Source organism: Coturnix japonica, chromosome Z (assembly GCF_054131305.1).
Source record: "Coturnix japonica strain WE chromosome Z, WE-NBRP24, whole genome shotgun sequence".
Taxonomy (NCBI): domain Eukaryota; kingdom Metazoa; phylum Chordata; class Aves; order Galliformes; family Phasianidae; genus Coturnix; species Coturnix japonica.
This window is the reverse complement of record NC_140702.1, coordinates 30468506-30483548: the sequence shown is the minus strand read 5'-3', so window position 1 is coordinate 30483548 and position 15043 is coordinate 30468506. Positions and strand designations below refer to the sequence as shown.

Sequence of the window (15043 nt, the reverse complement as noted above, 5' to 3'; positions counted from 1 at the left end):
TGGGAGGTGGTGTTGGTATGCCCGAGGGCGGGATACCTTCAGAAGGATCTAGATAAGGTGGATTGCTGGGCTGAGGTGATTGGGATGAGCTTCAACACAGCTTGGTCCTGCACTTTGGCCACAATAACCCCACGCGGCGCTATAGGCTTGGGGCTGAGTGGCTGGAAGACTGTGAAGAGGAAAGGGACCTGGGGATGTTTGTTGATGCTCAGCTGAACATGAGTCAACAGTGTGTCCAGGTGGCCAAGAGGGCCAATGGCATCTTGGCCTGCATTAGAAATTGTGTGGCCAACAGGAGCAGGGGAGTAATCACCCCCTGGACTCAGCACTGGTGAGGCTGCACCTCATGTACTGTGTTCAGTTTTGGCCCCTCGCTGCTAGAAAGACATTGAGGAATGTATCCAGAGGACAACAAAACTGGTGAGGGGTCAGGGAGCTCAAGTCTTCTGAGGAGTGGCTGAGGGAGCTGGGATTGTTTATCTGGAAAGGAGGAGGCTCAGGAAAGACCTCACTGCACTCCACAACTTCCTGAAGGGAGGTTATGGTGAGGAGAGGTTTGGCTTCTTCTCTCAGACAACAAACAGAACCCGAGGAAATGGCCACAAGTTGCATCAGATGAGGTTTAGACTGGACATAAGAAGGAACTTTTTCTCTCAGAGAGTGGTCAGGCACTGGAATGGCTGCCCAGGGAGGTGGTGGAGTCTCTGTCCCTGGCAGTGTTCAAGAGGCGTCTGGATGAGGAGCTATGACATATGGCATAGTGGCTTGTGGTAGCTACAGTAATGGGAGCACCGTTGGACTAGATGATCGTGTTGGTCCTATCCAACCTTGTGATTCTATGATTCTATAAAAAAAAATTCCTGCCTCTAAACGCTTGGTTTTGATGTTGCAGTGGAATAGTGGTAGAAGTAACAAAACACAATTCAGGTTGAACTTTGACATCATTTGCCAACATTACAAGACAAATGTAAAGAAGGATTTGTGAAGAAAATATTTTTTTCTGGAAATACAGTACAGCAGAGAGGAAGATGTCTAAGAAGAAGACGTCACAACGGGCAATCATCATCTGCTACAGTGGCGCCCGGGTTCTCCACAGTGTCTGGGTCCATTCCATTCCCCGTATTACATCTGCTCACTGTTGGCATTTTGCAGCAGCTTGAGGCATTGACTGAGTCTTCCCACTTTGCCCCAGCTGTGACAAACATCTACAGATCCATGCAGCACTGGGGTGCCTTCAACAAAACCCATGTCTTCCTGTGAGCACTTTGGAGTTGATAATATGGCAGCCTTTTCAGCGTTCCAGCTTGTCATTTTTGGCCTGTCCTTCTATGGCCTGGACGAGGCAGCGCTGACTGTGTGGCTGCTCAGCTCCCCATATAGCCAGGCCGTCAGCTTTGTGCGACAGCTTGTTGTCTGAGCTGCGCAGCTGTGCAGCTGGGAGGTGCAACATCTGCCTGGCCCGGAGGCCACCCATGTCGCCACGGGCCAGGAGAGCTGCCCTGCAGCAGCCCCATGCTGAACTGGCCCTGGCTACACAAGGCTTTCCTGCAAGTCAAACGCTCCAGGCTCGCTGCCTCTGTAGTGTAAAATGAGCCCATCTGGATGGGCAGAATCAATCCTGCCTGCAATCCAGATGGGAGACACAGCCTGGATTAGGCCTGGTGCATGCCGGGCAGAGGGGACCACCCCTGCTGCCCCCAGCTAAGAGCCACCCACGGGCCTTCTTTGACCTGGTGTGGAAGGAACCAATGTGTGCAGAGGGCAGGGCAGCAGTGCTCGCTTGTGGGAAGAGTCTGTAGGTCCATGTCCTGCTGCCTCTGAGAAAGACATGGGTTTTGTTGAAGGCACCCCAGTGCTGTATGGATCTGGAAATTTATCATGGCTGGGGTGACATGGGAAGACTCGATCAAAGCCTCAGACTCTGCTGACTGTGAAGTGACAACAGTGAGCAAATGTAGTATCTACATATGGATACTGGATAATGTGCTGGGTCCAGTCTTGTTCAGCACCTTCATCGGTGACCTTGACGAGGGGATAGTGGCCACCCTCATCAAGTTTGCTGATGATACAAAGTTGGGAGGATTGGCTGACACACCTGAGGGCTGTGCTGTCATCCAGTGAGACCTGGACAGGCTGGAGAGCTGGGCAGGAAGAAACCGGATGAGGTTTAACAAAAGCAGGCATAGAGGTCAGACCTGCCCTGTGCGCGGCGCTGACAGATGCACTGGTGGCAACACGGATAATTTTTAGGGAATTTTATTGGGGAATGAGCTCTTGGAAAGGGTGGATAAGGGCAGGACAAGGGGAAATGGTTTTAGTTTGAAGGAGGGAAGATTTAGGATGGATATCGGGGAAGTTCTGTACTATGAGAGTGGAGAAGTGCTGGAACAGGCTGCCCAGAGAAGTTGTGGATGCCTCGCCCTGGAGGTGTGCAAGGCCAGGTGGATGGGGCTCTGGGCAGCCTGGTCTAATAAATATGGAGGTTGGTGGCCCTGCCTGTGGCAGGGGGGGCTGAAGACTGTTGATGTTTGAGGCCCCTTCCAATATGGGCCATTCTGCGTCTCTGTGGTCTGACGCAGTCCGAGCCCCTGAGGGCTGCTTGTGGCCCAGCTGCAGGCCCGGCCGTGTTCTGGCCAGCTGCTGGGGTGATGTCCTAGCGCCGCCTGCGGGGTGGCCTCTTGGCAGGAGGTGCAGAGTCCTCAGAGGTGTGAGTCCTCCTCCTCTTCGGGGCTCGCCGAGGCGCCCTGCGTGAGCGCTTCCTGCCCGTGCTGGCACTGGAGGGACCTGGCACTGCCTCCCCCGACTCCTCCTGGGCTGCTTCTTGGACTCTGTGAACTGGAGCCGGATTGGATGGAGGCTGGCTGGGACCCTCACGAAGGGCAGAGGTTGAGGGGCCAGGAAGCTCCTCTGCCACGTTGGCTTCCCTGGTGCTGCTGGAGGGCTGTAGTCTGTGGTCAACAGTTTCTGCTGACGGTGTAGCTGCTTCACGGACAGCTGCGGGTCTGCCCTCCTGCCCTGTGGGAGCATGGGAGGCCTCCAGGCCCAGCAGACGTCGCACCTCCCCACTGCACAACCGCACAGCTTGGACAACGAGCTGTCTCGCAAAGCTGGCGGCCTGACTTCGCAGGGAGCTGAGCAGCCACACCGTCAGTGCTCTTTCGTCCAGGCCAAATATGGATAGGCCAGAGAGGGCAACCTGGAACGCTGAAATGGCTGCCCTTTCGTCACCCCCAAAGAGCTGCCTCAGCTCCTGGTGCAGCCAAGGCATTAGGGGCTGGAGCACAGCTGGGTGCTGGCGGAAAATGGACACCCAGGTTGGCATCGCCTCTGGTTGGCTTTGGGGTGCTCTTCTGGCCCTTGGCCCATCCTGTCTGACCACAACCTCTTCAAAGCTGTCGTCAGCACGCACCGAATGCAGGATGGATGTCACCCTGCCATTGCAAAGTGGGCACTTGGGCCTAGTCTGGGCCCAGTGCCAGATGCAGCCAAAGCAGAACTGGTGCATGCATGGCATTACGTAGCTGGCATCGTCCATGATGTCCAGGCAAATGGTGCAGCGATGATCCAGCTCAGCAGCCATGCTGTCCAGCTGCGATGGTGGAAAGTGCAGGGGATGAGGGGCTGCTCCTCACGCCGCTGCTGCAGCAGCAGGGGTCACACTAGGAAAGGAAGAAAGGCCATGGTCACTCGCTGAGCCCGGCAGGGGAGGAACAAGTGCCCACGTCCCTTGCCAAGTGCCCAGGTCCCTCCCTCCCAGCTGCCCAGGGTGAGGTGTCCCCTTACCGGCTCCCTTTGCTGCTGCGGCCTTCTGGGTGCCCCGGCTGCCTGAACCAGGCAGGTCGGGGAAAAAGCTCCGGTGGCTCTGGGGACGAGCACTGAGAGCGGCTGTCAGCAGCTCCCAGAACACGAGACCAGCACCAAGGCAAGACTTGCCGCTCGCTCCAAACCTCACAGACACGCTCGGCTGGAGTGTAGGCACAAGCCAGACTGAGAGAGAGACTCTGTGTCCCGGCTACAAGCACTGAGGGCCAGGACGTCACAATCCACGTCAGTGACGTGCTGCGTGTGTCACTGCTCCTCACGTAGGCGGAATGGTGCCAGTGACATCACAATGGGCCATCATCATCTGCTGCACTCCAACCACAGCAATGGCGCTCAGGTTTTCCACAGTGTCTCCTTCTACTTTATTATCCAGTATCCCTATTGAAACTTGCTTGCTTTCTAGCCAGTGGATTGTTAGTGGAAATGTACTGAACGCTCATCTTAGAATATGAAAAGGCTTGCTTAGAAGGATGACAGTGAGTGATACACCGTTACGATCATGTTCATCACAGAAGTAAATAAATCTTCCTGGCACAAGAACCGTGCATTGTGTTGCTAACTCGTGACAGGGCCCATCTTGTTTGATATCTTTATTGATGACCTACACGAGGGGATTGAGTGTACCATCAGCGAGTTTGCAGATGACACCAAGTTGGGAGGTGGTGTTGGTATGCCCGAGGGCGGGATACCTTCAGAAGGATCTAGATAAGGTGGATTGCTGGGCTGAGGTGATTGGGATGAGCTTCAACACAGCTTGGTCCTGCACTTTGGCCACAATAACCCCACGCGGCGCTATAGGCTTGGGGCTGAGTGGCTGGAAGACTGTGAAGAGGAAAGGGACCTGGGGATGTTTGTTGATGCTCAGCTGAACATGAGTCAACAGTGTGTCCAGGTGGCCAAGAGGGCCAATGGCATCTTGGCCTGCATTAGAAATTGTGTGGCCAACAGGAGCAGGGGAGTAATCACCCCCTGGACTCAGCACTGGTGAGGCTGCACCTCATGTACTGTGTTCAGTTTTGGCCCCTCGCTGCTAGAAAGACATTGAGGAATGTATCCAGAGGACAACAAAACTGGTGAGGGGTCAGGGAGCTCAAGTCTTCTGAGGAGTGGCTGAGGGAGCTGGGATTGTTTATCTGGAAAGGAGGAGGCTCAGGAAAGACCTCACTGCACTCCACAACTTCCTGAAGGGAGGTTATGGTGAGGAGAGGTTTGGCTTCTTCTCTCAGACAACAAACAGAACCCGAGGAAATGGCCACAAGTTGCATCAGATGAGGTTTAGACTGGACATAAGAAGGAACTTTTTCTCTCAGAGAGTGGTCAGGCACTGGAATGGCTGCCCAGGGAGGTGGTGGAGTCTCTGTCCCTGGCAGTGTTCAAGAGGCGTCTGGATGAGGAGCTATGACATATGGCATAGTGGCTTGTGGTAGCTACAGTAATGGGAGCACCGTTGGACTAGATGATCGTGTTGGTCCTATCCAACCTTGTGATCCTATGATTCTATAAAAAAAAATTCCTGCCTCTAAACGCTTGGTTTTGATGTTGCAGTGGAATAGTGGTAGAAGTAACAAAACACAATTCAGGTTGAACTTTGACATCATTTGCCAACATTACAAGACAAATGTAAAGAAGGATTTGTGAAGAAAATATTTTTTTCTGGAAATACAGTACAGCAGAGAGGAAGATGTCTAAGAAGAAGACGTCACAACGGGCAATCATCATCTGCTACAGTGGCGCCCGGGTTCTCCACAGTGTCTGGGTCCATTCCATTCCCCGTATTACATCTGCTCACTGTTGGCATTTTGCAGCAGCTTGAGGCATTGACTGAGTCTTCCCACTTTGCCCCAGCTGTGACAAACATCTACAGATCCATGCAGCACTGGGGTGCCTTCAACAAAACCCATGTCTTCCTGTGAGCACTTTGGAGTTGATAATATGGCAGCCTTTTCAGCGTTCCAGCTTGTCATTTTTGGCCTGTCCTTCTATGGCCTGGACGAGGCAGCGCTGACTGTGTGGCTGCTCAGCTCCCCATATAGCCAGGCCGTCAGCTTTGTGCGACAGCTTGTTGTCTGAGCTGCGCAGCTGTGCAGCTGGGAGGTGCAACATCTGCCTGGCCCGGAGGCCACCCATGTCGCCACGGGCCAGGAGAGCTGCCCTGCAGCAGCCCCATGCTGAACTGGCCCTGGCTACACAAGGCTTTCCTGCAAGTCAAACGCTCCAGGCTCGCTGCCTCTGTAGTGTAAAATGAGCCCATCTGGATGGGCAGAATCAATCCTGCCTGCAATCCAGATGGGAGACACAGCCTGGATTAGGCCTGGTGCATGCCGGGCAGAGGGGACCACCCCTGCTGCCCCCAGCTAAGAGCCACCCACGGGCCTTCTTTGACCTGGTGTGGAAGGAACCAATGTGTGCAGAGGGCAGGGCAGCAGTGCTCGCTTGTGGGAAGAGTCTGTAGGTCCATGTCCTGCTGCCTCTGAGAAAGACATGGGTTTTGTTGAAGGCACCCCAGTGCTGTATGGATCTGGAAATTTATCATGGCTGGGGTGACATGGGAAGACTCGATCAAAGCCTCAGACTCTGCTGACTGTGAAGTGACAACAGTGAGCAAATGTAGTATCTACATATGGATACTGGATAATGTGCTGGGTCCAGTCTTGTTCAGCACCTTCATCGGTGACCTTGACGAGGGGATAGTGGCCACCCTCATCAAGTTTGCTGATGATACAAAGTTGGGAGGATTGGCTGACACACCTGAGGGCTGTGCTGTCATCCAGTGAGACCTGGACAGGCTGGAGAGCTGGGCAGGAAGAAACCGGATGAGGTTTAACAAAAGCAGGCATAGAGGTCAGACCTGCCCTGTGCGCGGCGCTGACAGATGCACTGGTGGCAACACGGATAATTTTTAGGGAATTTTATTGGGGAATGAGCTCTTGGAAAGGGTGGATAAGGGCAGGACAAGGGGAAATGGTTTTAGTTTGAAGGAGGGAAGATTTAGGATGGATATCGGGGAAGTTCTGTACTATGAGAGTGGAGAAGTGCTGGAACAGGCTGCCCAGAGAAGTTGTGGATGCCTCGCCCTGGAGGTGTGCAAGGCCAGGTGGATGGGGCTCTGGGCAGCCTGGTCTAATAAATATGGAGGTTGGTGGCCCTGCCTGTGGCAGGGGGGGCTGAAGACTGTTGATGTTTGAGGCCCCTTCCAATATGGGCCATTCTGCGTCTCTGTGGTCTGACGCAGTCCGAGCCCCTGAGGGCTGCTTGTGGCCCAGCTGCAGGCCCGGCCGTGTTCTGGCCAGCTGCTGGGGTGATGTCCTAGCGCCGCCTGCGGGGTGGCCTCTTGGCAGGAGGTGCAGAGTCCTCAGAGGTGTGAGTCCTCCTCCTCTTCGGGGCTCGCCGAGGCGCCCTGCGTGAGCGCTTCCTGCCCGTGCTGGCACTGGAGGGACCTGGCACTGCCTCCCCCGACTCCTCCTGGGCTGCTTCTTGGACTCTGTGAACTGGAGCCGGATTGGATGGAGGCTGGCTGGGACCCTCACGAAGGGCAGAGGTTGAGGGGCCAGGAAGCTCCTCTGCCACGTTGGCTTCCCTGGTGCTGCTGGAGGGCTGTAGTCTGTGGTCAACAGTTTCTGCTGACGGTGTAGCTGCTTCACGGACAGCTGCGGGTCTGCCCTCCTGCCCTGTGGGAGCATGGGAGGCCTCCAGGCCCAGCAGACGTCGCACCTCCCCACTGCACAACCGCACAGCTTGGACAACGAGCTGTCTCGCAAAGCTGGCGGCCTGACTTCGCAGGGAGCTGAGCAGCCACACCGTCAGTGCTCTTTCGTCCAGGCCAAATATGGATAGGCCAGAGAGGGCAACCTGGAACGCTGAAATGGCTGCCCTTTCGTCACCCCCAAAGAGCTGCCTCAGCTCCTGGTGCAGCCAAGGCATTAGGGGCTGGAGCACAGCTGGGTGCTGGCGGAAAATGGACACCCAGGTTGGCATCGCCTCTGGTTGGCTTTGGGGTGCTCTTCTGGCCCTTGGCCCATCCTGTCTGACCACAACCTCTTCAAAGCTGTCGTCAGCACGCACCGAATGCAGGATGGATGTCACCCTGCCATTGCAAAGTGGGCACTTGGGCCTAGTCTGGGCCCAGTGCCAGATGCAGCCAAAGCAGAACTGGTGCATGCATGGCATTACGTAGCTGGCATCGTCCATGATGTCCAGGCAAATGGTGCAGCGATGATCCAGCTCAGCAGCCATGCTGTCCAGCTGCGATGGTGGAAAGTGCAGGGGATGAGGGGCTGCTCCTCACGCCGCTGCTGCAGCAGCAGGGGTCACACTAGGAAAGGAAGAAAGGCCATGGTCACTCGCTGAGCCCGGCAGGGGAGGAACAAGTGCCCACGTCCCTTGCCAAGTGCCCAGGTCCCTCCCTCCCAGCTGCCCAGGGTGAGGTGTCCCCTTACCGGCTCCCTTTGCTGCTGCGGCCTTCTGGGTGCCCCGGCTGCCTGAACCAGGCAGGTCGGGGAAAAAGCTCCGGTGGCTCTGGGGACGAGCACTGAGAGCGGCTGTCAGCAGCTCCCAGAACACGAGACCAGCACCAAGGCAAGACTTGCCGCTCGCTCCAAACCTCACAGACACGCTCGGCTGGAGTGTAGGCACAAGCCAGACTGAGAGAGAGACTCTGTGTCCCGGCTACAAGCACTGAGGGCCAGGACGTCACAATCCACGTCAGTGACGTGCTGCGTGTGTCACTGCTCCTCACGTAGGCGGAATGGTGCCAGTGACATCACAATGGGCCATCATCATCTGCTGCACTCCAACCACAGCAATGGCGCTCAGGTTTTCCACAGTGTCTCCTTCTACTTTATTATCCAGTATCCCTATTGAAACTTGCTTGCTTTCTAGCCAGTGGATTGTTAGTGGAAATGTACTGAACGCTCATCTTAGAATATGAAAAGGCTTGCTTAGAAGGATGACAGTGAGTGATACACCGTTACGATCATGTTCATCACAGAAGTAAATAAATCTTCCTGGCACAAGAACCGTGCATTGTGTTGCTAACTCGTGACAGGGCCCATCTTGTTTGATATCTTTATTGATGACCTACACGAGGGGATTGAGTGTACCATCAGCGAGTTTGCAGATGACACCAAGTTGGGAGGTGGTGTTGGTATGCCCGAGGGCGGGATACCTTCAGAAGGATCTAGATAAGGTGGATTGCTGGGCTGAGGTGATTGGGATGAGCTTCAACACAGCTTGGTCCTGCACTTTGGCCACAATAACCCCACGCGGCGCTATAGGCTTGGGGCTGAGTGGCTGGAAGACTGTGAAGAGGAAAGGGACCTGGGGATGTTTGTTGATGCTCAGCTGAACATGAGTCAACAGTGTGTCCAGGTGGCCAAGAGGGCCAATGGCATCTTGGCCTGCATTAGAAATTGTGTGGCCAACAGGAGCAGGGGAGTAATCACCCCCTGGACTCAGCACTGGTGAGGCTGCACCTCATGTACTGTGTTCAGTTTTGGCCCCTCGCTGCTAGAAAGACATTGAGGAATGTATCCAGAGGACAACAAAACTGGTGAGGGGTCAGGGAGCTCAAGTCTTCTGAGGAGTGGCTGAGGGAGCTGGGATTGTTTATCTGGAAAGGAGGAGGCTCAGGAAAGACCTCACTGCACTCCACAACTTCCTGAAGGGAGGTTATGGTGAGGAGAGGTTTGGCTTCTTCTCTCAGACAACAAACAGAACCCGAGGAAATGGCCACAAGTTGCATCAGATGAGGTTTAGACTGGACATAAGAAGGAACTTTTTCTCTCAGAGAGTGGTCAGGCACTGGAATGGCTGCCCAGGGAGGTGGTGGAGTCTCTGTCCCTGGCAGTGTTCAAGAGGCGTCTGGATGAGGAGCTATGACATATGGCATAGTGGCTTGTGGTAGCTACAGTAATGGGAGCACCGTTGGACTAGATGATCGTGTTGGTCCTATCCAACCTTGTGATTCTATGATTCTATAAAAAAAAATTCCTGCCTCTAAACGCTTGGTTTTGATGTTGCAGTGGAATAGTGGTAGAAGTAACAAAACACAATTCAGGTTGAACTTTGACATCATTTGCCAACATTACAAGACAAATGTAAAGAAGGATTTGTGAAGAAAATATTTTTTTCTGGAAATACAGTACAGCAGAGAGGAAGATGTCTAAGAAGAAGACGTCACAACGGGCAATCATCATCTGCTACAGTGGCGCCCGGGTTCTCCACAGTGTCTGGGTCCATTCCATTCCCCGTATTACATCTGCTCACTGTTGGCATTTTGCAGCAGCTTGAGGCATTGACTGAGTCTTCCCACTTTGCCCCAGCTGTGACAAACATCTACAGATCCATGCAGCACTGGGGTGCCTTCAACAAAACCCATGTCTTCCTGTGAGCACTTTGGAGTTGATAATATGGCAGCCTTTTCAGCGTTCCAGCTTGTCATTTTTGGCCTGTCCTTCTATGGCCTGGACGAGGCAGCGCTGACTGTGTGGCTGCTCAGCTCCCCATATAGCCAGGCCGTCAGCTTTGTGCGACAGCTTGTTGTCTGAGCTGCGCAGCTGTGCAGCTGGGAGGTGCAACATCTGCCTGGCCCGGAGGCCACCCATGTCGCCACGGGCCAGGAGAGCTGCCCTGCAGCAGCCCCATGCTGAACTGGCCCTGGCTACACAAGGCTTTCCTGCAAGTCAAACGCTCCAGGCTCGCTGCCTCTGTAGTGTAAAATGAGCCCATCTGGATGGGCAGAATCAATCCTGCCTGCAATCCAGATGGGAGACACAGCCTGGATTAGGCCTGGTGCATGCCGGGCAGAGGGGACCACCCCTGCTGCCCCCAGCTAAGAGCCACCCACGGGCCTTCTTTGACCTGGTGTGGAAGGAACCAATGTGTGCAGAGGGCAGGGCAGCAGTGCTCGCTTGTGGGAAGAGTCTGTAGGTCCATGTCCTGCTGCCTCTGAGAAAGACATGGGTTTTGTTGAAGGCACCCCAGTGCTGTATGGATCTGGAAATTTATCATGGCTGGGGTGACATGGGAAGACTCGATCAAAGCCTCAGACTCTGCTGACTGTGAAGTGACAACAGTGAGCAAATGTAGTATCTACATATGGATACTGGATAATGTGCTGGGTCCAGTCTTGTTCAGCACCTTCATCGGTGACCTTGACGAGGGGACAGTGGCCACCCTCATCAAGTTTGCTGATGATACAAAGTTGGGAGGATTGGCTGACACACCTGAGGGCTGTGCTGTCATCCAGTGAGACCTGGACAGGCTGGAGAGCTGGGCAGGAAGAAACCGGATGAGGTTTAACAAAAGCAGGCATAGAGGTCAGACCTGCCCTGTGCGCGGCGCTGACAGATGCACTGGTGGCAACACGGATAATTTTTAGGGAATTTTATTGGGGAATCAGCTCTTGGAAAGGGTGGATAAGGGCAGGACAAGGGGAAATGGTTTTAGTTTGAAGGAGGGAAGATTTAGGATGGATATCGGGGAAGTTCTGTACTATGAGAGTGGAGAAGTGCTGGAACAGGCTGCCCAGAGAAGTTGTGGATGCCTCGCCCTGGAGGTGTGCAAGGCCAGGTGGATGGGGCTCTGGGCAGCCTGGTCTAATAAATATGGAGGTTGGTGGCCCTGCCTGTGGCAGGGGGGGCTGAAGACTGTTGATGTTTGAGGCCCCTTCCAATATGGGCCATTCTGCGTCTCTGTGGTCTGACGCAGTCCGAGCCCCTGAGGGCTGCTTGTGGCCCAGCTGCAGGCCCGGCCGTGTTCTGGCCAGCTGCTGGGGTGATGTCCTAGCGCCGCCTGCGGGGTGGCCTCTTGGCAGGAGGTGCAGAGTCCTCAGAGGTGTGAGTCCTCCTCCTCTTCGGGGCTCGCCGAGGCGCCCTGCGTGAGCGCTTCCTGCCCGTGCTGGCACTGGAGGGACCTGGCACTGCCTCCCCCGACTCCTCCTGGGCTGCTTCTTGGACTCTGTGAACTGGAGCCGGATTGGATGGAGGCTGGCTGGGACCCTCACGAAGGGCAGAGGTTGAGGGGCCAGGAAGCTCCTCTGCCACGTTGGCTTCCCTGGTGCTGCTGGAGGGCTGTAGTCTGTGGTCAACAGTTTCTGCTGACGGTGTAGCTGCTTCACGGACAGCTGCGGGTCTGCCCTCCTGCCCTGTGGGAGCATGGGAGGCCTCCAGGCCCAGCAGACGTCGCACCTCCCCCCTGCACAACCGCACAGCTTGGACAACGAGCTGTCTCGCAAAGCTGGCGGCCTGACTTCGCAGGGAGCTGAGCAGCCACACCGTCAGTGCTCTTTCGTCCAGGCCAAATATGGATAGGCCAGAGAGGGCAACCTGGAACGCTGAAATGGCTGCCCTTTCGTCACCCCCAAAGAGCTGCCTCAGCTCCTGGTGCAGCCAAGGCATTAGGGGCTGGAGCACAGCTGGGTGCTGGCGGAAAATGGACACCCAGGTTGGCATCGCCTCTGGTTGGCTTTGGGGTGCTCTTCTGGCCCTTGGCCCATCCTGTCTGACCACGACCTCTTCAAAGCTGTCGTCAGCACGCACCGAATGCAGGATGGATGTCACCCTGCCATTGCAAAGTGGGCACTTGGGCCTAGTCTGGGCCCAGTGCCAGATGCAGCCAAAGCAGAACTGGTGCATGCATGGCATTACGTAGCTGGCATCGTCCATGATGTCCAGGCAAATGGTGCAGCGATGATCCAGCTCAGCAGCCATGCTGTCCAGCTGCGATGGTGGAAAGTGCAGGGGATGAGGGGCTGCTCCTCACGCCGCTGCTGCAGCAGCAGGGGTCACACTAGGAAAGGAAGAAAGGCCATGGTCACTCGCTGAGCCCGGCAGGGGAGGAACAAGTGCCCACGTCCCTTGCCAAGTGCCCAGGTCCCTCCCTCCCAGCTGCCCAGGGTGAGGTGTCCCCTTACCGGCTCCCTTTGCTGCTGTGGCCTTCTGGGTGCCCCGGCTGCCTGAACCAGGCAGGTCGGGGAAAAAGCTCCGGTGGCTCTGGGGACGAGCACTGAGAGCGGCTGTCAGCAGCTCCCAGAACACGAGACCAGCACCAAGGCAAGACTTGCCGCTCGCTCCAAACCTCACAGACACGCTCGGCTGGAGTGTAGGCACAAGCCAGACTGAGAGAGAGACTCTGTGTCCCGGCTACAAGCACTGAGGGCCAGGACGTCACAATCCACGTCAGTGACGTGCTGCGTGTGTCACTGCTCCTCACGTAGGCGGAATGGTGCCAGTGACATCACAATGGGCCATCATCATCTGCTGCACTCCAACCACAGCAATGGCGCTCAGGTTTTCCACAGTGTCTCCTTCTACTTTATTATCCAGTATCCCTATTGAAACTTGCTTGCTTTCTAGCCAGTGGATTGTTAGTGGAAATGTACTGAACGCTCATCTTAGAATATGAAAAGGCTTGCTTAGAAGGATGACAGTGAGTGATACACCGTTACGATCATGTTCATCACAGAAGTAAATAAATCTTCCTGGCACAAGAACCGTGCATTGTGTTGCTAACTCGTGACAGGGCCCATCTTGTTTGATATCTTTATTGATGACCTACACGAGGGGATTGAGTGTACCATCAGCGAGTTTGCAGATGACACCAAGTTGGGAGGTGGTGTTGGTATGCCCGAGGGCGGGATACCTTCAGAAGGATCTAGATAAGGTGGATTGCTGGGCTGAGGTGATTGGGATGAGCTTCAACACAGCTTGGTCCTGCACTTTGGCCACAATAACCCCACGCGGCGCTATAGGCTTGGGGCTGAGTGGCTGGAAGACTGTGAAGAGGAAAGGGACCTGGGGATGTTTGTTGATGCTCAGCTGAACATGAGTCAACAGTGTGTCCAGGTGGCCAAGAGGGCCAATGGCATCTTGGCCTGCATTAGAAATTGTGTGGCCAACAGGAGCAGGGGAGTAATCACCCCCTGGACTCAGCACTGGTGAGGCTGCACCTCATGTACTGTGTTCAGTTTTGGCCCCTCGCTGCTAGAAAGACATTGAGGAATGTATCCAGAGGACAACAAAACTGGTGAGGGGTCAGGGAGCTCAAGTCTTCTGAGGAGTGGCTGAGGGAGCTGGGATTGTTTATCTGGAAAGGAGGAGGCTCAGGAAAGACCTCACTGCACTCCACAACTTCCTGAAGGGAGGTTATGGTGAGGAGAGGTTTGGCTTCTTCTCTCAGACAACAAACAGAACCCGAGGAAATGGCCACAAGTTGCATCAGATGAGGTTTAGACTGGACATAAGAAGGAACTTTTTCTCTCAGAGAGTGGTCAGGCACTGGAATGGCTGCCCAGGGAGGTGGTGGAGTCTCTGTCCCTGGCAGTGTTCAAGAGGCGTCTGGATGAGGAGCTATGACATATGGCATAGTGGCTTGTGGTAGCTACAGTAATGGGAGCACCGTTGGACTAGATGATCGTGTTGGTCCTATCCAACCTTGTGATTCTATGATTCTATAAAAAAAAATTCCTGCCTCTAAACGCTTGGTTTTGATGTTGCAGTGGAATAGTGGTAGAAGTAACAAAACACAATTCAGGTTGAACTTTGACATCATTTGCCAACATTACAAGACAAATGTAAAGAAGGATTTGTGAAGAAAATATTTTTTTCTGGAAATACAGTACAGCAGAGAGGAAGATGTCTAAGAAGAAGACGTCACAACGGGCAATCATCATCTGCTACAGTGGCGCCCGGGTTCTCCACAGTGTCTGGGTCCATTCCATTCCCCGTATTACATCTGCTCACTGTTGGCATTTTGCAGCAGCTTGAGGCATTGACTGAGTCTTCCCACTTTGCCCCAGCTGTGACAAACATCTACAGATCCATGCAGCACTGGGGTGCCTTCAACAAAACCCATGTCTTCCTGTGAGCACTTTGGAGTTGATAATATGGCAGCCTTTTCAGCGTTCCAGCTTGTCATTTTTGGCCTGTCCTTCTATGGCCTGGACGAGGCAGCGCTGACTGTGTGGCTGCTCAGCTCCCCATATAGCCAGGCCGTCAGCTTTGTGCGACAGCTTGTTGTCTGAGCTGCGCAGCTGTGCAGCTGGGAGGTGCAACATCTGCCTGGCCCGGAGGCCACCCATGTCGCCACGGGCCAGGAGAGCTGCCCTGCAGCAGCCCCATGCTGAACTGGCCCTGGCTACACAAGGCTTTCCTGCAAGTCAAACGCTCCAGGCTCGCTGCCTCTGTAGTGTAAAATGAGCCCATCTGGATGGGCAGAATCAATC

The 15043-nt window shown here is 54.7% G+C and overlaps 3 protein-coding genes across 3 annotated transcripts; all 3 read right to left on the bottom strand.

The window, feature by feature from the left end:
* Nucleotides 1-2240: 2240 nt before the first annotated feature.
* LOC146753880 (uncharacterized) lies at nt 2241-3691 on the bottom strand. Its single transcript, XM_085528537.1, has one exon. It carries the CDS (start codon nt 3578-3580, stop codon nt 2654-2656), a length of 927 nt encoding a protein of 308 aa, XP_085384663.1. The 5' UTR covers nt 3581-3691; the 3' UTR covers nt 2241-2653.
* A 3258-nt stretch (nt 3692-6949) lies between these two features.
* Nucleotides 6950-8166, bottom strand: LOC146753879 (uncharacterized). Its single transcript, XM_085527920.1, has one exon. It carries the CDS (start codon nt 8053-8055, stop codon nt 7129-7131), a length of 927 nt encoding a protein of 308 aa, XP_085384046.1. The 5' UTR covers nt 8056-8166; the 3' UTR covers nt 6950-7128.
* A 3039-nt stretch (nt 8167-11205) lies between these two features.
* Nucleotides 11206-12673, bottom strand: LOC146753878 (uncharacterized). Its single transcript, XM_085528082.1, has one exon. It carries the CDS (start codon nt 12528-12530, stop codon nt 11604-11606), a length of 927 nt encoding a protein of 308 aa, XP_085384208.1. The 5' UTR covers nt 12531-12673; the 3' UTR covers nt 11206-11603.
* Between the last annotated feature and the right edge of the window lie 2370 nt (nt 12674-15043).